The sequence below is a fragment of the Neoarius graeffei genome, chromosome 18 (assembly GCF_027579695.1).
Source record: "Neoarius graeffei isolate fNeoGra1 chromosome 18, fNeoGra1.pri, whole genome shotgun sequence".
NCBI lineage: Eukaryota > Metazoa > Chordata > Actinopteri > Siluriformes > Ariidae > Neoarius > Neoarius graeffei.
The window spans coordinates 39,777,260-39,800,861 of NC_083586.1; the positions used below are offsets into that span (position 1 = coordinate 39,777,260).

The window sequence follows — 23,602 nt, forward strand, 5'->3', positions numbered from 1 at the left end:
ACAAGGGGGTCACACCAGATACTGAAAGCAAAGGTTCGCATACTTTTGCCACTCACAGATATGTAATATTGGATCCTTTTCCTCAATAAATAAATGACCAAGTATAATATTTTTGTCTCATTTGTTTAACTGGGTTCTCTTTATCTACTTTTAGAACTTGCATGAAAATCTGATGATGTTTTAGGTCATATTTATGCAGAAATATAGAAAATTCTAAAGGGTTCACAAACTTTCAAGCACCACTGTATTTGATAGACTGACAGGGTGTTAATATTTGATCCAAAGCATTTGTAATCTATTCAACAACACAGGTTCCTCCAATGCTACTTACTGCTTAGGGCAGATTTATGAAGCTGTATACTTCATACAGGGAAAAAAATTTGCTAATCACAGATGAAATTTTACTGAATCCACCATGTGCATAATGTTCACTGACACCTCCTACCTTCAACTCCTTGTTAACCAGTGTTCTTACTTCAAAGTAAAGTGTTTTGACTGAGAGGCTTCTAATTTTTGAGGATTTGACTGAGAGGATTTGTTTTGATGTTATCACACTTTGGTTCAGATCATGCTGCTGACAGACCCGGAGGTGGAGAACAGTCTGCTGATCAGCACAGATGAAGGTGCCACGTATCAGAAATACCGCCTCGGCTTCTATGTGCTCAGCCTGCTTTTCCATCCCGAGCAGGAGGATTGGATTCTCGCCTACAGCCACGATCAGAAGGTATCCAGCCCATTCTAAGACGTATTTTGGGTTTTATGCCTTATAACTCAGAGTTATCAAAGGACTCAGGGCTGTCACCATGCATTGCATCAGTGTTGCAGTAACAGCAGAGCTTTTGAAATAACAAAGCAGCCAAATGGGAAAAAAATCAGGATGTCACAAAAGATATATGGACAGCACAGCATGGAGATGGTAAAATCCAATCAATCAGAGGATTAATCAAACATTTTATTTAATTAATTCATACAAGTCTTGCTTTTTCCCCACCCAATTAATGTGTGCCTGGGAGATATGGCCCAGTGTGACCATTGTCTAATCACATATTAGCTTGCTGAGTAGATTTTTATTATTACATGTCATTCAAATTCCAGATGGGTGATGGAAACTCACAATATGTATGTGCATATTTAAAGCTGCAATACATATTCTGGGGTTTAAAAGGAAATAAATAGCTTTATTATGTCCTTAAATAATAAAAAAGCCCCCAAATAAATAAATAAAATATGATGTTCATGTAAAGGGTCTTCTAAAGTAGGAATTCACCTTTTATGGCTATATTTTTCATAAGGATATTCACCATTTGATGTCCAGCATTTAAAAGTGAAAAAGATAGAATGACCTTTGAGTTCAATTACAGCTGCAGGTTTTCCGGGATATTTCTTTATCAGCATTGAACATCTGGTTCCTGATAAATGGTATTTGCCCATTGGCAAAATTCCTCAAGCTTGGCCTGATTGGAGAGAAACTTTTCATGGACAGCAATTTTACTGCCATAGAGTCTCAGTATAACTGAGGTCTGGGCTTTGATTGTCTTTGCCATTCTTCCACATTCAGTCTCTTGGTTTTGAACCTCTCTATTGTAACTTTGGCAGTATGCATCTCTGCACCAGTCCCAAGTCTCTTACAGTCTGGAACAGGGTGGGTTTTTGTTTTTTGTCCCCCCTCTGAATATTGTCCTTTATTTGACTTCATCCACCTTGCCCTCAACCCTGACCATTTTCCCAATTCCTGCTGATGCAAGGCACACATGATACTACCATCACCATGCTTCAATGTGTTGTCAGGGTGATGAGTTGTGTTGTATTGGACAAAATTAATGCTTTGTGCCAAGGCTGAAAAGGTAAATTTTATTCTTGTCAGAACAGAAAACCTTTTTCTCCGTGTTTCCGAGTCTCCAACATGTCTTTTGACAAAGTACAAGTAGGATTTCATATGGCTTCCCATTCTTGCATAAAGCACAGCTTTGTGGAGTGTCAAATGTGAGCAGATTCTCACATTTGAGCAATGGACCTGTTAGGATTGGGACTGTTTTGGCCTCTAGAGGCCGCTGTTATTTCATTTTCTTGTCATGTTTGTTTTGGCCTCTAGAGGCCGCCATTGTTTCTGTGTTTTATGTTTGTTGTTTTCCATGTGTCTTGTGCCCTGCGTAGTCCTCATTATCGTCACCTGTGGCCTATTTTAGTTTGTGTATTTATACCCCTGAGTTCAGTCCTCTTGTCACGGAGTCTTTGTGCTGTTATGTTTAGCTCCAGTTACCTCTGTTCTGTGTTCCTTGCCGTTGGCTCTTTGGTTTTGCACTTTGCTTTTCTTTTTGGACTTTGTGTTTACTGTTTTTTGATCTTCTGAGCGTTGGTATTTTGCCTTTTCTTTTCTAGTTTTTTGCTTTTGTATTTAACTTTGACCTTTTGGATATTTTATTTTTCCCTTCATCTTCTGAGTGTTTTTTGGATTATATTTTTGTTTGTTTGGACTGTAAATATTGTAAATAAACTTTTTGATACTTTTCTACTTCCGCCTCACGCCTCTGTACTTGAGTCATCCCCCTGGTGGCCTAGAGGGGGTTTGCTGGATTATCACACCAACGAACCAGGTTTGAATCCCAGCAAAACCCTAAAAGGACCACTCTGGCTCCAGAGTTACCCTTGACCCCCCCAGTCTCTTCTCTAAATTACCCAGTGCCTGATTATGGTGGATGGCCTCCTGTGATGTCTTTACATTTTTTTAAATAACGAATTTCATTGTTTTCTGTGTGGTATTCAAAGTTTTGTTAATATTTTGTTCATAATCAAACTATAATTGATACTTTCTGAGTGTGTCTTCCTGGAATTGGTGCCATAGTGCCAGGAGCCTTGAATCAAACTCTTTTGAAACTGTCTTGAGCCTGGTTATGTCTGCAAAGCATCAGTCAATTGCATTGCCTAGTTACTTGTTTTTGTTTTTCAGGTAGATACATTGTATGAATACACATATATAGCTATACTTGCCCATGACACCCATATGTGCTTTGTTGAACATCCTGTTCCAAAGCCATAGCATTGACATTGACTTATTCCTTGCTTGCTACTATAATAGCCACACTGTTCTGGGAAGGCACTCCTTTAGATTTTGGAACATAGCTATGGGGATTTGTGCCCACAAGTGCATTAGTAAGGGTGGGCACAGATGTTGGGCAAAGAGGCCTTGTGTGGAGTTGGCATTCTAATTCATCCCAAAGGTGTTCAGAGTGCTTGAGGTCAGGGCTCTGTGCAGGACACTCAAGTTCAATCACTCCAACCTTGGCAAACCATGTCTTCATGGACTTCACTTTGTCCATTGTGGCATTGTCATGCTGGAAGAGATTTGGGTAAAGGGAAAATGTCATGTTGCAACATATAAAAACATTCCAGACATCATGTGCCACCAACTTTGTGGCAAAAGTTTGCAGAAGGCTCACATAGGGGGGGTCATGATCAGACAGCCACATGCTTTTGGGCGGCACGGTGGCGTAAGTGTTTAGCACAGTCGCCTCACAGCAAGAAGGTTCCGGGTTTGAACCCAGCAGCCGGCGAGGGCCTTTCTGTGTGGAGTTTGCATGTTCTCCCCGTGTCTGCGGGGGTTTCCTCTGGGTGCTCTGGTTTCTCCCACAATCCAAAGACGTGCAATTAGCTTGATGTGGGGCAGCCTTGGGCTGAGGTGCCCTTGAGCAAGGTACCTGACCCCTGACTGCTCCCCGGGTGCTCTGGTGTGGCTGCCCACTGCTCTAAGTGTGTGTTGCATGTGTTCACTGCTTCAGATGGGTTAAATGTAGAGGATGAATTTCACTGTGCTTGAAGTGTGCATGTGACAAAGGTTTCTTCTTCTTCTTTTGGCCATATAATGACCATCTGATGTTAGCCAACTTGGCTGCTGCTCTTGACTTTGTTTATTGTTATGTAGAGGCAGGCTGTGCAGCTGCATTGATGTATAGCGTAGCACATTTAGTGATCAAAAATACACCATGGTGCCAGGTGTATATACTAGTGCATCTCAAACAATTAGAATATCATGAAAAAGTGCAATATTTCCTATCAGTTATTTAAGAAAGTGAAAATTTAATACATTCTACACTCATTATACATAAACTAAAATGTTTCAAGCATTTTTCTTTTTTTAATTTTGATAATCATGGTCTTCAGCACAAAAAATATCAAAATATTAGAGTATTTCATTTCAAGTTTGAGTAAAACAGTATGAATACCATGTATCTCTTGGTCTAGTTCAGTACACACAACCACAATCATGGGGAAGACTGCTGACTTGACGGTTTTCCAGAAGACGATCATCGACACCCTCCACAATGAGGGTAAGCCACAGAAGGTCATTGCTGAAAGGGTTGGCTGGAAAAGGTACACAAGCAACAGGGATGACTGCAGCTTTGCGAGGATTGTCAAGAAAAGCTGCTTCAGGAACTTGGGAGAGCTTCACAAGGAGTGGACTGAGGCTGGTGTCAGTGCATCAAGAGCTACCACGCACAGACATCTTCAGGAAAGGGGCTACAACTGTCTCATTCCTAATATCAAGCCACTCCTGAACCAGAGACAATGTCAGAAATGTCTTACCTGGGCTAAGGAGAGAAAGAACTGGACTGTTGCTCAGTGGTCCAAAGTCCTCTTTACAGATGAAAGTAAATTTTGCTTTTCATTTGGAAATCAAGGTCCTAGAGTCTGGAGGAAGAGAGGAGAGGCACAGAATCCAAGGTATTTGAAGTCCAGAGTGAAGTTTCCACTGTCTGTGATGATTTGGGGTGGCATGCCATCTGCTGGTGTTGGTCCACTGTGTTTTATCAAGTCCAAAGTCAACAAAGCCATCTACCAGGAGATTTTAGAGCACTTCATGCTTCCATCTGCTGACAAGCTTTATGGAGATGCTGATTTCCTTTTCCAGCAAGACTTAGCACCTGCCCACAGTGCCAAAACTACTACCAAATGGTTTGCTGACCATGATATTACTGTGCTTGATTGGCCAGTCAACTCATCTGATCTGAACCCCTTTGAGAATCTATGGAGTATGGTCAAGAGGAAGATGAGAAACACCCGACCCGAAGATACAGATGAGCTGAAGGCCACTATCAAAGCAACCTGGGCTTCAGTAACACCCCAGTAGTGCCACAGGCTGATCATCTCCATGCCATGCCACATTAATGCAGTAATTTGTGGTAAAGGAGCCCCAACCAAGTATCGAATGTATAAATTAACATAGTTTTCAGATGTTGGAAAATGCTGTGCTGTAAATCCTTTTTTGATTGATCTTAGGAAATATTCTAATAATTTCAGGTACGGGATTTCTGATTTTCATAAGCTATAAGCCATAATCATCAAAATTAAACCAAAAAAAAGGCTTGAAATATTTCACCGTATGTATAATGAATGTAGAATATATGAGAGTTTACCTTTTTGAATTAAATTACAAAAAAAAAACCCTGAACTTTTTCACAATATTCTAATTGTTTGAGATGCACTAGTATGCATCTCCTGAGGGGACAGATGGTGCCCATGGTGCTGTGAACTGTGTGTGTGGCACACCTGTTTGCATTCCTAACATGCTGAATGTTGAAGTCTGAGCAGATGCCTTTGGCAACATTGCAATCACAGTGGAGGTTTCACTTTCTGACTCTTTCAGTAATCCAAGTTAAACCCCTGTGTCTCAGCATCCCAGTGCAACAAGTGATTTTACTGGCTGCACTGTTAAACCCTGTGCTTAAATGCTTAACTGAATATTTGTACAAATTTAATGGTTAAAACTCATCTCATCTCATTATCTCTAGCCGCTTTATCCTGTTCTACAGGGTCGCAGGCAAGCTGGAGCCTATCCCAGCTGACTATGGGCGAAAGGCGGGGTACACCCTGGAGAAGTCGCCAGGTCATCACAGGGCTGACATGGTTAAAACTTTTAAAGATAAAATAATTCATGATTGTTTTCTTAGAATATTTAAGTGTAATAAGTTTGTTTAAAAAAAAAATAGAAAATGCTTGTTCCAGTGGGTAGTATCCCATGTGCTTTTGCTGTGTGTAATAAGGATATTTTAATGTTTTATACTTTAAATATAAAGTAGTCATATTTGATTCTGTAACTGGAATAAAAAATATCAAATTTGAATACTCATGTAAAAGTAGTTGTGGCATGGTGGTGTGGTTAGCCCTGTTGCCTCACAGCAAGAGGGTTCTGGATTTGAACCCTGTGGCCAACTTGGGCCTTTCTGTGTGGAGTTTGCATGTTCTCCTCATGCTTGTGTGGGTTTCTTCCAGGTACTCTGATTTCTTCCCACAGTCCAAAGACATGCGGGCTACTTTAAATTGTTCATAGGTGTGAATGCGAGTGTGAATATATCTGTGTCAGCCCTGTGATGGACTGGCGACCTGTCCAGGATGTACCCTGACCCTTGCTGGAAGTCATCTGGGATTGGCTCCAGCTTCCCCTATGACCCTGATGGATAAACGGTAGAGAAAATGGATGGATGTAAAAGTACTATCGTTTAATCATAATTAAAAAAAAAAATACTCTTACAGTGAACCATGTTTTTCAGTGAACAATGAGACTTTAAGAGACATTACTGTAAATATTGTTTGTAATGCAATACATCTAACAAACAGGTCTCTCAAGACATAATTGCGAAAAGACAGAACATTTTCCAAAAGTAAAATAAAGCAGAAAGTGAGATTGAACAAGAAAATGTACATGTAAGGATGCAATTTCCCAGATGTTTCCATGACATACAGTAAGTATTGTACTTTGTCAAAGTATTGCAAATAAACCTATTCATGAGTATCCATTAATCTGGAATTAATATTATTAAAATGCTGTCCTTGGGGGTGAGACCTAATCAATTATGGAGTGTTTTCTTTTTCACACTTTCACACATTTGTCACAGAATGAAACACACAGGACCATATAAATGGAGGAGAACAAACATACAGAGACATGACAACAAACATAAAGAAAAAAAGTAGATGTTAAGAGAACTCAGTCATGCAGGCATCGTGTAACACCACATGAGAATTTAGTTATGGTCTGTGAACACAGTTCCACTCACTTTAAATTTAACATTGATTTCACCCTTGAGAAGAGACCACCGATACAATTAAGATGAAATACACACTAACAAACAGTGTTATCGTCCAACTGATGGATAATTGCTGACTGCACCATGCACGGTTGCCCACGCATTAATAAAAAAAAAAGAAAGAAAAAAAAGTGAAAACTAGCACAAACAAAAACACTATCACCAGACTAATTAAATCCCCTCACCAAATCTATCCTGCAAACAAATGAGTAATTTGTTAGTGTTGACATATTACATCTCACAGATAGCATGTTTTTTTTTAAGTAAATGTTGCAATATCCAAAGTACTTTAGATCTTTTGAGAGTTATAGGCCACAATCCCATGAAAAATTACAGAAAATTACAGTTTCAGATACAACAAGCTACAACCCCAAATCAGAAAAAGTTGGGAGGATATGTTTAAATTGAAATTAAAACAAACAATGATTTGTTAATACTATTTGACCTGTACTGCACTCAAAACAATACAACAGTCATTATTTGATGAAGCAAACAGACACATCAACCGGTATCTTTGTGCTGACTGACCAGTTAACCTCATGAACTCTTAAATGCGAAGGTAAGAAATCAGTCAATGAAGAAAAATAATGACCAATTATGACTACACGTTGGGTAAGAAAATAAAATAAGACAAACTAATTAAAAGCCATTTGTGTGATGTGACTTTTATGTTGATGCTAAGCACCAAGCCAAATTTAAGATAAGATAAGATAAGATAAACTTTATTCATCCCTCGCTGGGGAAATTTACATGTTCCAGCAGGTCACAGATACAAAGAGTCAGGAATAAACAGTAACAAAAAAACTAGAGTGCCATAAAAGTATAAAAAATCTCATCTCATTATCTCTAGCTGCTTTATCCTTCTACAGGGTCGCAGGCAAGCCGGAGCCCATCCCAGCTGACTACGGGCGAAAGGCGGGGTACACCCTGGACAAGTCGCCAGGTCATCACAGGGCTGACACATAGACACAGACAACCATTCACACTCACATTCACACCTACGGTCAATTTAGAGTCACCAGTTAACCTAACCTGCATGTCTTGGGACTGTGGGGGAAACCGGAGCACCCGGAGGAAACCCACGTGGACACGGGGAGAACATGCAAACTCCACACAGAAAGGCCCTCGCCGGCCCCAGGGCTCGAACCCAGGACCTTCTTGCTGTGAGGCGACAGCGCTAACCACTACACCACCGTGCCGCCCCAGTATAAAAAATAGCAATAAAATAAATAAAAAAGTAAAAACACAAGCCATGTATGTAATGTACACAACAAAATAAGAAAGGAACTTAAGTAAAAGTAGTACTTCACCTGAAGTAACAATATTGCACTAATAAAATACTGGCAACTGAAATAGGATCAACAGGAATAGAAATATTGCACTAGATAGTTAATGTTATTGCACAGCATAATGTAACTAACAAGGATGGAATGTGTGTGTGAAGTAACCAATAAATGACAGAAAAAAACAACAACAACAGGCTATGGACATAATTGTACACAACAATTATAAGAGTGAGACATGAATAAGAAAATACTTGCAAATGAAAAGAATATGGGGCGGCACGGTGGTGTAGTGGTTAGCGCTGTTGCCTCACAGCAAGAAGGTCCTGGGTTCGAGCCCCATGGCCGGCGAGGGCCTTTCTGTGCAGAGTTTGCATGTTCTCCCCGTGTCCGTGTGGGTTTCCTCCGGGTGCTCCGGTTTCCCCCACAGTCCAAAGACATGCAGGTTAGGTTAACTGGTGACTCTAAATTGACCGTAGGTGTGAATGTGAGTGTGAATGGTTGTCTGTGTCTATGTGTCAGCCCTGTGATGACCTGGCGACTTGTCCAGGGTGTACCCCGCCTTTCGCCCGTAGTCAGCTGGGATAGGCTCCAGCTTGCCTGCGACCCTGTAGAAGGATAAAGTGGCTAGAGATAATGAGATGAGATGAAAAGAATATTAGATTCGATTAAATTAGATTAGATAGAACTTTATTGATCCCTTTGGGAGGGTTCCCTCAGGGAAATTAAAAATTAGCCACTAAAGTGATACTGTTGGTACTATTGTACCAAATAGTAATATTGTTGCACAGCATACTGTAAGTAGAAGATGGCGATGTGATGTGGGTAAAGTGACAAAAAGATGATAGTGACATTGAGAAAACAGTGCTACATTATGCCAGGCTGACATTGAAAATTTCAGCATTCAGTTTATAGGACATGTTTCCTAGCCTTGGTCTTTAATTAGCATTAATGCTACTTTGTGTGTAGCCTACATTACAGTAACTGTGGTTTTGGTCCATGTTGACGTTTAGTGGCTAATTACTGTAATTGTTCAGATTGGTGTAGTTTTGAACCAATGGATTGCATTCCCATTTAAAACAAGCATTCTGGAGTGAAAATGTTACCTATAAAAAGTGCTGCAAACAGGGACACGTCATAAATAATGAGGAAACCCACCACACCAATTATCAATTTCTCCTCCATAGTACTTGGGAACGGTTTGAACAAAACCAACATTTACACGGTTGTGTTCTTTAGTATTCTTTAGAGTTGAGCACTTTCAAATTCTGATTGGTCACCACTGAACCATGTCAAAGCTCATTACCATAAAGTTGCCTACACTTTATTCCAACGCCCCTTCTGCCTAATGGCCTAACCAATGGCCATTCCACCACGTGCCATCAAGAGACTCTGGCTCACTTAGAAAATGAAAGCCTTCTGGTTGCTTTTACACTCTCTCCACTTTTTTTCTGAAAGCACCATCAGGATTACTGAATGAACACTGTACGTTCATGAATTAATAAATGTGGCCCTTGTTTGTCCTGGCAGCTTTGTATCTGACTTACATGCGCCTGCATAAAAGAAAACCTTCCCGGTCAAGCAAATGTTTTGTTGTGTCCCACAGGATCCACTTCACAATACATACGGTATCTCAACAAGATGCCCTGTGAACCTTTCGATCATCCATCCATTATCTATAACCATTTATCCTGTGCAGCGTCGCAGGCAAGCTGGAGACTATTCCAGCTGACTATGGGCGAGAGGTGGGGTACACCCTGGACAAGTTGCCAGATCATTGCAGAGCTGACACATAGGCTACGTTTACATTAGACCATATCTGTCTCGTTTTCTTCGCGGATGCACTGTCTGTTTACATTAAACCGCCTGGAAATGCTGGGAAACGGGAATCCGCCAGCGTCCACGTATTCAATCCAGATCGTGTCAGCTCCGGTGCTGTGTAAACATTCAGAATATGCGGATACCCTGTGCTGAGCTCTAGCTGGCGTCTCATTGGACAACGTCACTGTGACATCCACCTTCCTGATTCGCTGGCGTTGGTCATGTGACGCGACTGCTGAAAAACGGCGCAGACTTCCGCCTTGTATCACCTTTCATTAAAGAGTATAAAAGTATGAAAATACTGCAAATACTGATGCAAATACTGCCCATTGTGTAGTTATGATTGTCTTTAGGCTTGCCATCCTTCCACTTGCAAGTGGTAAGTGATATGCGCTGGGATCACACACACAGCGGCTCAGTCCCGAATCACAGCTTGTTCACTTCACTCGCGTGCTCTGTGAGCTGCGCAAGGCCGGAGTGCGCACCCTCCAGAGGGCACTCGCTGTTCAGGGCGGAGTGATTTGGAGCGCAGGATGCCTGCGGAGCCGAGCGTATCCGTGTATTGGTATTGCTGTGTGCACGCAAATCATGTATTGGTGTTGCTGTGTGCACACTAATCGTTATAAAAACGTTAATCTGATGATCCGCTGATACGGTCTAATGTAAACATGGGCATAGAGACAAACAACCATTCACAGTCACATTCACACCTACAGTCAATTTAGAGCCACCAGTTAGCCTAATCTGCATGTCTTTGGACTGTGGGGGAAACCGGAGGACCTGGAGGAAAACCACACAGACACGGGGAGAATATGCAAACTCCACACAGAAAGGCCCTCATTGGCCACTGGGCTCTAACCCAAAACTTTCTTGGTGTGAGGCGACAGTGCTAACCACTACACCACCGTGCTGCCCTCCTTTCTATTATTCTTTCTAATAAAACAAAACAAGCATCCAACAGCAACAACAAAATAGGCCTAGTGCTCCTCTTCTTTGTATCTGTATATGTATATTTGTTTAGAATATGGTATCTGTTCATTACGAATAATGTATTCATATTTGGTTACATCAGCACGGTGGTATTCATTTACAGACTAATCTATTGCTGTTCATGGTAGCCTACTTATATTAGTGACTTAATGTTACATGCACCTGTTTGAGCTGAGTTATTCCTTCACCTTGTTTAAGTGCAGTCCTCCCAGGCAAAGAACCCCAGGTTTTTGTTTTTTGGAAAATCATAATTAAATCTAGGCACCTTGAGGCCCAGCCAACTCTGGCGTAACCCACAATTTCCCTTCACTCATCTTGCCTGTTTCAAAACCCATCTTCTCACAGGTAGCATCTGGAGTAGCTGTGGAAGCCAGTGAAATTGTGGGATTTCAACGCCCTAGTGTTGCACAGCTTTGTTAACACAGACTGCACAAACCCCCCACTGCTTTAGATCTGTATCACAATGCCTGGCGAGACCACTCTCGCAAGTTATAAAGCAGTTAAAAAAAAAAATCAAGTTCTTTTCAAGACCCATTTAGGATGTGTGTGTGTGTGTTTTTTTCCCCCCTTTTTTCTCACACTGAAAGCCTGCTGGGAAGACATAAACACAGCTGTTATCTTGTTTGTGGATGGATAATGTGATGTTTGAATTCAGAAGTGAGTAGGCACACCATGAGTGCTGCCAACATTCAAGTTAAATTTACTTATATTAAGGCAGATTTCAGAATCTTTGAATAACCATATCATTTGAGGTAGTGATTATATATATATATATATATATATATATATATATATATATATATATATATATATATAAAACTATTAATTTTTTTTTTTAAGATTGGTGAATCTTAACGATAATGGTTGGGTCACACTTTAGGGATGTGTTTTTTTTTTTTGTAAGAAATTGTTGAATTTTGTAGGCATCAAATAATCACACAAGGTCTCAGCATTTGCCTTTCATTCAAGCTAATGGATTGATCCTGTTTCTTCATTCTGTCTGCAGCTTTACAGCTCAGTAGAGTTTGGACGACGATGGCAGCTTGTTCATGAAAGGGTTGCGCCGAATCGATTCTACTGGTAGGCACTTTCTTTTGAATATCCAGCATTGATTACTTCAAGACCCTGCATTTTGTAACCCTCTCAAATAAAGAGAGGATATGGATATAGATTTCCACTGAGATCTCCTTCCACAGGGGACTGCCCTGTTGTTATATTCTTATGGAAAAAGAGTTTAAGGGTTAAGAGTGTAAATGGTTTTAAGATGTTATCACTGCCTAAAATGCTTGAACTGGAACCCTCTCTGAAAGAGAAACCTTCTGTTGTGGGATTCTATATACCGTAGAATTTTAGACCAAGAAGTCCAGGAGTAGGACTAGCCAAGATCAGTTTTTTTTAATTAATTTTTTTTTCAGTCTTAAGGTGGCTGAGGTCAGGACAAGAATCAAGTCCGAATAAAAGCAAGGCAGAGTCAAGATCAACTGAGACCGCAAGCCATCAAATCCTATTCAAAGCCAAGCTTTTACTACTTGGCTTCATTCTTGCATTGAGTCAATGATTAGGCTATGCTTTCGAGAAGGAGAACTTACTTCTTGTCAAACTTTGTGCATGTGAAAAGATAATGCATTTTTTTAAAACAAACTTTCAGTCAAGTCCAATACCATTTAATGAGTCCAATGACCAAAACCGAGACAAGTCAAAGTACAAATGCCAATAGGTCTGAGACAAGTCCAAGTCAATAAAATGGTGAGACTGGATTTGAGTCCAATAACCCTAATAAAACCTCAAAGTGTTAAACTAAAGGGACAAATTGAAAAAGGTGGCACGGTAGTGCAGTGGTTAACACTGTCACCTCACAGCAAGAAGGTTCTGGGTTCGATCCCAGTGGCCAACGGGGGCCTTTCTGTGCGGAGTTTGCATGTTCTCCCCGTGTCTGTGTGGGTTTCCTCCGGGTGCTCTGGTTTCCCCCACAGTCCAAAGACATGCAGGTTAGGCTAATTGGTGTCCCTAAATTGACCATAGGTGTGAATGTGAGTGTGAATAGTTGTCTCTATGTGTCGGCCCTGTGATGACCTGGCGACTTGTCCATGGTGTATCCTGCCTCTTGCCCATAGTCAGCTGGGATAGGCTCCAGCTTGCCCGCGACCCTGCACAGGATAAGTGGTTACAGATAATGGATGGATGGACAAACTGAAAATCCCTTTCACCTTTAACGGTTTGAATACAGTAAATGAGTGAGTAATGGTTCGGCCCACTCTTAGGCTACATCCACACGACAACGGCAACGAGATTTTTTTTTTTTAAATATCGCGTCCACATGGGCAACAGATCAGTAAAATATCAGGTACATATTGCAACGCAACGCTTGCTGAAAACGATGCAATACACTTCGCTGTAAGACGCTTCAATCGGAGACACCAGAACAATAGAAGAAGTAGACGCATGCGCATAAACCCCTTCTTCTGTAGCATTAGCCACATAAAGTTTTGATTATTAATAAGTAGCGTAAAACGAAAGACGCGGAAAGAGGAATGAATGGGGGTAGATGGAAGCCGGTACGCCAACATTCTGATATCCTCCAGAATTTTTTAATGGTCCGGAATAAATTGAATGCTACACGTTGGTGGATTACTTTGTTCTTCTACGCCCTTTTTGAGGAATGTATTGTCGGACTTAAACCAACATCTGAAGAGGTGAGATCGCTCCTTTTTTTTTTTTTCTATTTTTGCTGGCGGGATTTGTTTTTGTTTTTGGAAAGCGCACGGGCGGGGCGCGGTTTGGTTATACTCAGTACTTCCACAGTGTTTGGACTAAAGACTCTGCTCTAAGGGCTATTCTCTCACTCTCTCTCTCTTTCACTTTGCACCATTACACAATAAATATTCACAGTGAAAATATTTTGTAAGCGCGTTTCATGAACCAAGTTATAGGATTTGTTGACAACTCGCATCGAGTTCGTTACACTTCTACCCAGCGTGAAGCACTGACAGTCATGTGGTTGTGACGTCATCATAAACAAATCTGTTCTACTCATCCAGACGACTTCGCAACAGCGCCGTTGCCAGATTTTTCCACTCTGGAACCCGTTCTCAAAAGATTTCGTTTTGGGGCACCCAAAACGCCGGTGCCGTGTGGACGCCAGGCTGAAATGATAAACAATTTTATCAGATTCACCTGAATCCGTTGCCGTGTGGACAGGGCCTTAGACAAACGTGTTCCTCAAGGGCTGTTTGGATGGTTATTGGTTCCCAGCTTGCTAATGGGGTTCTACTTCAAGCTGCCGTGGTGCCAACAGTGATGGTTTAGCCATAGAATTTATGATTTTTGACTGTCTGGGAGACACCTGAAAATGACACTTTTCTGTTTTCTCAGCTAAAGTACGAGTTAGACCAAGCACAAATAAAATCCTCCTGGGGGAAAAGTCAAATCCCTGAAAGGGAAAGCATACAGGACCCAAGGCACTTATTTACACCTGCTCACTGTACTTTTCTTTTGCTCCAACTTTATCTAGGTTATATCAGTATAAACCAAGCAGAAACTGTGAGCTCTTTATTTGGGGGGAAAAAATTGTTGTTGCTTATTATTAAAGCTAGACGGCCTTTCGATTTCATAAAATCGGTGGAATTTAGTTCCCTCTGAAATGTAGTCATTGTGACATATGTTTATTTCTGCAGTATCTTAAAAAAAAAAAAAAACACAGGCCATTCTGTGGTTGGGAAGTTATTTAATTTCATGGGATTCCCTAGCAAATAATGTGCATGAAATCAGTCTTTTATGGGAAGTCCAGTGTGCGCATGCGCAGGTTTACTTTACTTTCTCTTCTTCTTTTCCTTCTTCTTCTTTTCTTCTGTTGGGTTTTACGGCAGCTGGCATCCAGTGTTGCATTGCTTCCATCTACAGGTTAACCTTGACCGTGCACTGACGGTTACATCATTCTGTCGCTAAACGAATAGCTGATCATACCAAGGTGCTCGCTGACCGCCAATATTTATTAGTTTGGTCCTGTATTTCCTTTCCTTCATGACATAACGTTTTTTCTTCCCGCTTTCTGTTACTGTAGTCAGTCTTTCACGTTTCATTCGCACACTCACGTCCTCAATTTTTCTCTCCTGTTTCAAATTTGTATCCCACAATGCCTTGCGTGAACGGGGAAAGCCCACCACGTGATGCATGATGTAGTATCTTGAATTGGGTCATGGTGAAGCAAGAAAAAATAGCAGAGAATTTAGGGCCACGTGGCCCAAAAGTCATTAATTGTTCTATTTTAAAAAAAAAACTAATAAAATTGGGTGTCAAGGAAAATTCTTTTTTATGACCTAAACTAGAAAACCCTGAAAGGCAGTCTACCTTTAAGTGGTGACATTCTGGCCTTTTGTCTTGCTGTTTTCTTACTGTTGGCACACATCAGGAAACTACATTTTAAATATACCTCTACATTCTCCCCAAAAGCACATGCCATCATGGCTGCCAAAGTCTGTTTGCATCTGAGTGGAGGAAACTGAAATCAGTATGCTATATGCCAAAAAAAGGTGACATTTTAATTTTACGGTATTTATTAAATAGTATTTTATATTTCTGTCCAGAGTAGATATGTTTCAGTATGCTTGTAGTATGTTCCTTTGGGTGGGTGGAACACTGAAGCACAGCCAGGCAGGAAAATTATGTTGAACACAATCTCTTTTTATTTTGACATATGCTTTTGCTTTCCAGCTTAACGTCGACTTGTACGCACACACGCGTGCACACACACGCACGCGCGCACACATAGACACATGCTCTGGTCGGGAGACAGACACCTCTTTGCTCTCCCCCTCCTTTTCACCGCTCTGTCATCACTACAACAGACACACCGACACACCACATCAATTGACAACAGATGTGATCCCTTTGCCACGCCCCTTCCCTGGCCCCGCCCTCCAATCACAATTCAAGCCTTGAACATGCCCCCAACTGCCACAATGCTATTTAGCAATTATTCGCTGAAGGCGAAGTGGATATCAGTGAATAATAACCAAGATTAAGTCGATAATTGTTTTTGTATAAATGCACAGGTGATTTATTATTTTTTAAATTGTCTGGGAAAAAAAAACCATTTACTTCAATCTTCAAAAGTGGCATGCAAATGTAATAAAGGCACGTGCAGACTTGTCACTTATGTATGCGGACTCACATAAAATACTTTGTTTTGAAATAGATAAAATAAATCACAATTCCACCTTACCTTTGAATAGTTTTAGACCAAACTTTGTAGCATCCTTAGGAATAGCATACACAAACAATTGTGTAAAGTTTTGAGGTTATACACTCATCTGGTTACTTATAAATGCAGCCTTTTCTACAGATTTGACTTATACATCAGTTAAACACGTATGTTTTTATCATTTATTCAGTTACTATGGAGCTCGTCTGTCCAGTGAAATACACTAGGGAAAAAATCTGTTTTTCTGCCTGCTAGGCTTGTCTTATCAGTGTAAGTACTTCTCAAGTCCTCACTTTTGCATGGTTCTGTTTTGTAATAATGTAGAGCTTATTTGTTGAGAATCAGCTCTTATATATAACACCCTAAACACTTTAAGGGTTCCACAATAGTTACTGGTTTTCTTCAGGGCTTCTGCTTCACAACCATCTGAAAGAGAAACAATCTGTTTCGGGTTCTGCAGTAACTTTAAGTACTCCCTTATGGACAATCTATAAAACTCTTTAATTTAGGCTAGATTTAGGTTTCTAAGGGATTACACGAGTTCTTTCCACAATTCCCTCTGATATAGAAGCTGTTGTGGGGTCCTCCATAGAAATCTTGACACAATAACCAAAATCAGCTCTACATTTCTGCATTCAACATGTTGAATTATGTACATACTGTTGGGTCCAGACAGTATTTGGACAGTGACGTGATTTTCATAATTTTGCCTCTGTACACCACCACACTGGATTTGAAATGAAAATGAAGCAGTCAAGATGTGATTGAAGAGTAGAATTTTAGGTTTCAAAATTAATTTAATAAGTCGATGATACACACACACACACACACATACATATATATATATATATATATATATATATATATATATATATATATATATATAAAATCAACTCTCCCTTGAATTAGAGCTGAAGGTCTACACTTCAATCACATTTTGACTGCTTTATTCCAAATCCATTGTGGTGGTGTGTAGAAAATAATGACAATTGTGTCACTGTTAAATAAATAAATACATTTAACAACAACAACAATAATAATAATAAATCATGGACCCATCTGTATAGCATGTATACATGTAAACTGTCAATAATGGCATTGAGAGCAACAGCTCGAAACGAACTTCAGGCATGGCTTCTCAGGACTACAACGCCTAAGATTCACAGCGCCCCCTATCTCTGGCCTATTAGTACACCTGACAGTCATTACCTGTCAATCAGCCACGCTACTTAAGCCTCTCTCACTGCAAAGTATCGTTCTGAGTTTACCCAATCATACCAAGCTTTTCTAGTTCTGCCTATCTCTAGTTTCTTTGACCCTTGCTATGTTTATCTTTCCTAGTCTCTCGTCTTCTCTTCATTGCTCTGTTTGCCTATCGACCGACCCCTGCCTGCCTTTGACTTTGAGTATTATTTTGCGATTTTGCTACGTTTCCTGTTTGTTTCCCCGCTCTCCCCTGCACATACATAAATGTGTTAAGAGTGCATTACTAAATTAAATAGACCTCTTGTAAAGTTTAATTATTATTATTTAAAAAAAAACTAATTATTATATATTTTTAAAATGTTGAGAGGCCATGAATACATCTTGGCATACTGTATATATACTTTAAGACCAGCTGTTAATGTATTATCTCTGCTTCAGCTGAATATCTTCTTTCCCTAAACTTCCCCATCCATCTCTTTCTCTTCCTTCATCTGTGCCATATTTGCTTTAGATATCCCACCCAATGCCAGATAATCTCAAACAGTCAAATCTAGCCACTTTGAGCCAATTTAGGCCAAGATTAGGTTTTGGAATGTGAAAGCTTTAGTCAAACAACAATGAAGGAACATTTCAGACAGTCCTTAGCTCCAACATCTCACTGAAATCCTCAATAAACTCAGCCCAAGTGTTAGCAGCACTTCTATCAGGGTTCATAGACAGTAAAGAGCATTGTGACACTGTGAATTTTAATCAGATAGACTCAGCAAATGCAGGCTAAGAAAACAACGGGTATCATTTAGCCAGTGGCAAACCATTACTATTCAAGCTGGGACTTCAGCTCAGCCAAAACTAAGCCAGACACACCAAAAAAGCAACAGGGCAAAAGGATTTTGCAAGGGATTAGCGGCAGGCTGCCAGGTTGCATGTAGTTGTCGATGTTGAGTTTAAAAATAAATAAGTTATTACATAGAGAAATGCATACTTAAGTCTGAGTGAAAAATACTGGGTTGAGTGTGTGTAACTGACGATAACCAGTCAGTTACTCTAATAATAACTAAAATTTTCTGTGTGGCAAATCGACGATGCAGAGGAGGTGAAGAGTTGATCAGTCAGCATTTATTCTGGAAAACAATGAATGACAGGGTTATCAACACATGGAGACAGGGGAAAGAATTCTGGCATCACCCTTTCCAGACATCCCATGCATGATTAAAAAAAAAAAAATGTGTGTGTGTGTGTGTGTGTGTGTGTGTGTATGTACACACACTGTAGGTTATATACATTGTGTGAGATAAAGCAGACTATAATAGTCGTGCACTTAATATTTGATCTGATACAAACAGCAGATGTGTGTCAAAACATTCTTCCATCAAAAAATAAACATATCTTGGGAAAAATTTTATATATATATATATATATATATATATATATATATATATATATATATATGGGCGGCACGGTGGTGTAGTGGTTAGCGCTGTCGCCTCACAGCAAGAAGGTCCGGGTTCGAGCCCCGTGGCCATCGAGGGCCTTCCTGTGCGGAGTTTGCATGTTCTCCCCGTGTCCGCGTGGGTTTCCTCCGGGTGCTCTGGTATCCCCCACAGTCCAAAGACATGCAGGTTAGGTTAACTGGTGACTCTAAATTGACCGTAGGTGTGAATGTGAGTGTGAATGGTTGTCTGTGTCTATGTGTCAGCCCTGTGATGACCTGGCGACTTGTCCAGGGTGTACCCCACCTTTCGCCCGTAGTCAGCTGGGATAGGCTCCAGCTTGCCTGCAACCCTGTAGAACAGGATAAAGCAGCTAGAGATAATGAGATGAGATATATATATATATATATATATATATATATATATATATATATATACTGTATTAATGAATACCGTCCATGCAGGATTCACAAAACCAGCGTGAATTAAATAGAAGGAACTATTAATTTTGTTTGTTGTCTCTAGGCTGGCTAGTCTCTAGGCTGGCTTCCCCTTTCCAGACAGCTCAAGCACAATAATATCCACAGCTGTGTTACACTAATTAAACACCCCATCAGAAACAATAGTGGAACCTTTAACAGAACCCAACAAATTAACATATTTTACAATACAGGGATTTGGGGAAGTTCACAAAAAAAACCAAAACCCTTCATTCATATAAAATTATGACATTGATACATGTATGTGGAAGAAAAGTCTGGAGACAGAAATCTTAGTTTCTTGGTTGTTAGCCTTTGCTACTTGCTCTCGATAGCACTGGTTTGACCGCTAGTGTTGGCCTTCGAGGAGACCTAGGGTGATAAATTTGTGGTCCCTTCAACTATAAATCAATATGATTGGTTAATTCATCTGTCACTTCCTACATAAGCATACATTGTCATGGCCTTCTGTCCTGCCAGTGAAGTCTGAACCAATGAATGAGCCAGCTTGAAACTCTTCTCAGCCTAGAGACAACAAACAAACAAAAACTCATTGGATAACTCTATTTTAATGTTTTCAGGACAGTAAATGCCCTTTCATTTTTGAAGCACATTTGATAGAAAATGAGACCAAATTAAAATTAGAAGAGAATAATTAAAATTAAATTATGAAATAAATTAAAGAATGAAATAAATTAAATCTAACATTTGAAATGCTGATATGTTTGGGCCTTCTCTGAAGGCCTGGAAGGCCCTGATGATTCTCCTCTGCATTTATCAGTTTTTTAGTGAAGTTGCAGATGTTTTTTGTCGACCAAATTCAAGTTTCAAGTCAAGTTTATTTGTAAAAGCGCTTTTAACAATAGACATTGTTGCAAAGCAGCTTTACAGAAAATTAAAGACTTTAAACATGAGCTAATTCTTTCCCTAACCTATCCCCAATGAGCAAGTCTGAGGTGACACTGGCAAGGAAAAACTCCCTCAGACGACATGAGCAAGAAACATCAAGAGGAACCAGACTCAAAAGGGAACCCATCCTCATTTGGGTGATAACAGACATGATTATAAATAACTTGGTACTATAACAGTGTCCTATACAGTCACAAAGTATAACTGTGAAACCAGGAAATTCATTATAGTTTTAACATTAAGTCTGTTTTGCTGAAGTTATAAACTGTTCATTGATGGAAACTTGAGTGCAAAACTGTTCATGAAAACTGCAGTCCTAAAGTTAGCAAGTTAACTCTAGTCCTCAGGCATAAATGTATTACTGTAAGTGTCCAGAGCATCTTCCAAGTGCGACTTTCAACTGTCTATATGGGGCCATCCTCCACAGGAGCAATGTGATGAGACTCCAGCCAGACACAGGGCATCAGGATGGATCAGGCAGGTCTGAGGAGCAGAAGAGGTCAGCATCTCGCTCTCAGGATCGATATGTAACTCAGAGGGACAGACGGGGGAGAAAACACAGGTTGTTAGGTACACCCAATGTCACCTGATGAGTAGGGACAGTATACATTTTGTGCTGAGTGCAAGCAGGGACTCTGGCAAAACTAACTATGACAGCATAACTAAAAGGGGAGAGCCAGAAGGTAACACAGGCATGAGGGAGCCCCAGGACATAAAGCAGCAGCCACTACACCATCAACAAACCCAAGTGAGAGAGTGAGTGGGGACTGACAGCATCCATACATCCCAATTTACCAAAACACTATGTCTGAGGACCCTCCAGATCTACTCCTTTACCTAATAAAATTAACAAAAGGCTTGGCTGAACAGATATGTTTTCAGCCTAGACTTAAACGCTGAGACTGTGTCTGAGTCCCGAACACTACTTGGAAGGCTGTTCCATAACTGTGGGGTTTTGTAAGAAAAGGCTCTGCCCCCTGATGTAGCCTTCACTATACGAGGTACCAGCAGATAGCCTGCACCTTTTGATCTAAGTAGACGTAGACGTGGCGGGTCATAAAGGACCAGAAGTTCACTCAGGTACTGTGGTGCAAGACCATTCAGTGCTTTAAATGTCAATGGTAGTATTTTATAAACAATATGATATTTGATTGGGAGCCAATGCAGTGTGGATAAGACAGGGGTGATGTGGTCATATTTTCTAGCTCTAGGTTTGCTGCTGCATTTTGAACTAACTGGAGCTTGTTTATGCACTTATTGGAACATCCAGACAGTAAGGCATTACAATAATCCAACCTGGAGGTAACAAAAGCATGAATTAGTTTTTCTGTGTCATGTAGTGACATTATATTTCTTTTCTTAGCAATATTTCTGAGATGAAAGATTGAATTAATTAATATTGATTTAAAATTTCCTTCCATATTTACAAAAGTATGGCTAACACTGATTTTCTTCATATTTATTGTACCTGCATATGTTTATAAACACCAAACTTCCATGAATTGCCAACTATGTTCAATTACAGCTGATTTACCGTACATTTAGTGACACCTACAAATCTTCTTACAAACCAAAGCTCACTAAGAGCTGAAAATGACAATGGTTGGATGGTGAAAGAGCGCATCCTAAATACAGAGTAGACTAAATTACCAATAATGCAGCTCAGCCACTGCAGTGTGTTAACTACCACACAGGCACACACTAACAGACTTACTCCTCCACATGTCACAGGGTGCCATTTAATTTGTCCTAATTAAATGACTACTCATATTTTTATGTGGGTTTTTTAAATTATTTTATTAATATAAAATGACTGAGTTTCACAAAACTTTCATTATTTGTTGCAAGCAGTTGAAATAAATAAGCGATTTAAACTTGATAATTCATATGGTATATACAGTATATTTACAATAACTCAGGACAGTATGACTTGAAATCTATCAGTCGAAGTTTACATCAGTGAGTCCCATTAAACATAAATTTAAACACACTCAAGAGCTCTTGGAGGATGCAAAAGTTTTTCCAAACTAACCGGATTTCCATGAAGACAACATTTCTTGGGTAAATTCTCCATCCATTATCCATAAGTGCTTATCCTGTGCAGGATCGTGGGCAAGCTGGAGCGTATCCCAGCTGACTATGGGTGAGAGGTAGGTACACCCTGGACAAGTCACCAGATCATCACAGGGTTAAAACATAGAAACAAACAACCATTCACACACACATTCACACCTACCGTCAATTTAGAGCCACCAATTAGCCTAACTTGCATGTCTTTGGATTGTGAGGGAAACCAGAGCACCCAGAGGAAACCCACACAGGCACGGGGAGAACATGCAAACTCCACACAGAAAGGCCCCTGTCGGCCACTGGGCTCAAACCCAGAACCTTCTTGCTGTGAAGCAACAGTGCTAACCACTGCACTACCGTGCCAGCCTTGTATAAATTTTACTGTGAACATTTTATGAATAAATTTGTACATACAGTTTGAGAAACGAGGCATATTACTCATTGGTTACACACAAATATTTTTATTTGCCATCTATTTCGCATTTAGGAATTACATGAGCCACCTTGTTAGCGTATGAAGGCTTTTCAAAGTTTATCCATCACTTTCAAAAGACTCGCAAGATATCTGTGGATGGATGTGGCTTTTTAATCCAAACTTTAATCTTGTGCTTGTCAATATTGTTCCAAATATGAAACCTGAGTGAAATGGAGATGGGTCAAAAAGTATAGTTCAGCTCCATATCTCACATCAAAACACTCCCCCTGTAAGGGAAAATAAAAAAAATATATAAATAAATAAATAAAGGAACAGGACATGGAAACCTTTGCAGGTACTGGCAAGATCCATCTCACATGTTTACTGTGAAAGATGAAGGACAGGCTTGGATGTAGTATCTGGAACACTGTCAATATTGTCCCATAAATACAGGCACAGAGGATACCTCTGCCTTTTCAGCATACCTTTCTGGAGCATATCCCTCTGATTCTCCTGTCTCTTTAATGAATATTTCATTTCAGAATGATTTTTTGGCACAATGAAGTAAAAGACAGGCGTGAAGTCAGAGAATGTTGTGTCATGCCTCTAGGCTTTTTTTTAAAGAAAGAAAATGAGAGTTTTCATGTTTAATGATTGCATGATGTATCCATGACTTCTGTCAAAATAATGGGGAAGGGACTTGAAAGGTGCATGGTT

General features: G+C 40.1%; 1 protein-coding gene across 2 annotated transcripts in view; it reads left to right on the forward strand.

Annotated features, from left to right (window-relative positions):
- The window catches only part of LOC132866184 (VPS10 domain-containing receptor SorCS1), a 508,739-nt gene that overhangs the window by 361,724 nt on the left and 123,413 nt on the right, over positions 1-23,602 (forward strand). For both annotated transcript variants that reach the window (XM_060898794.1, XM_060898795.1), the window contains exons 4-5: positions 566-724; positions 12,183-12,256. In XM_060898794.1, coding sequence (XP_060754777.1) covers positions 566-724; positions 12,183-12,256 — 233 coding nt within the window. The remainder of the gene's footprint in view (positions 1-565; positions 725-12,182; positions 12,257-23,602) is intronic.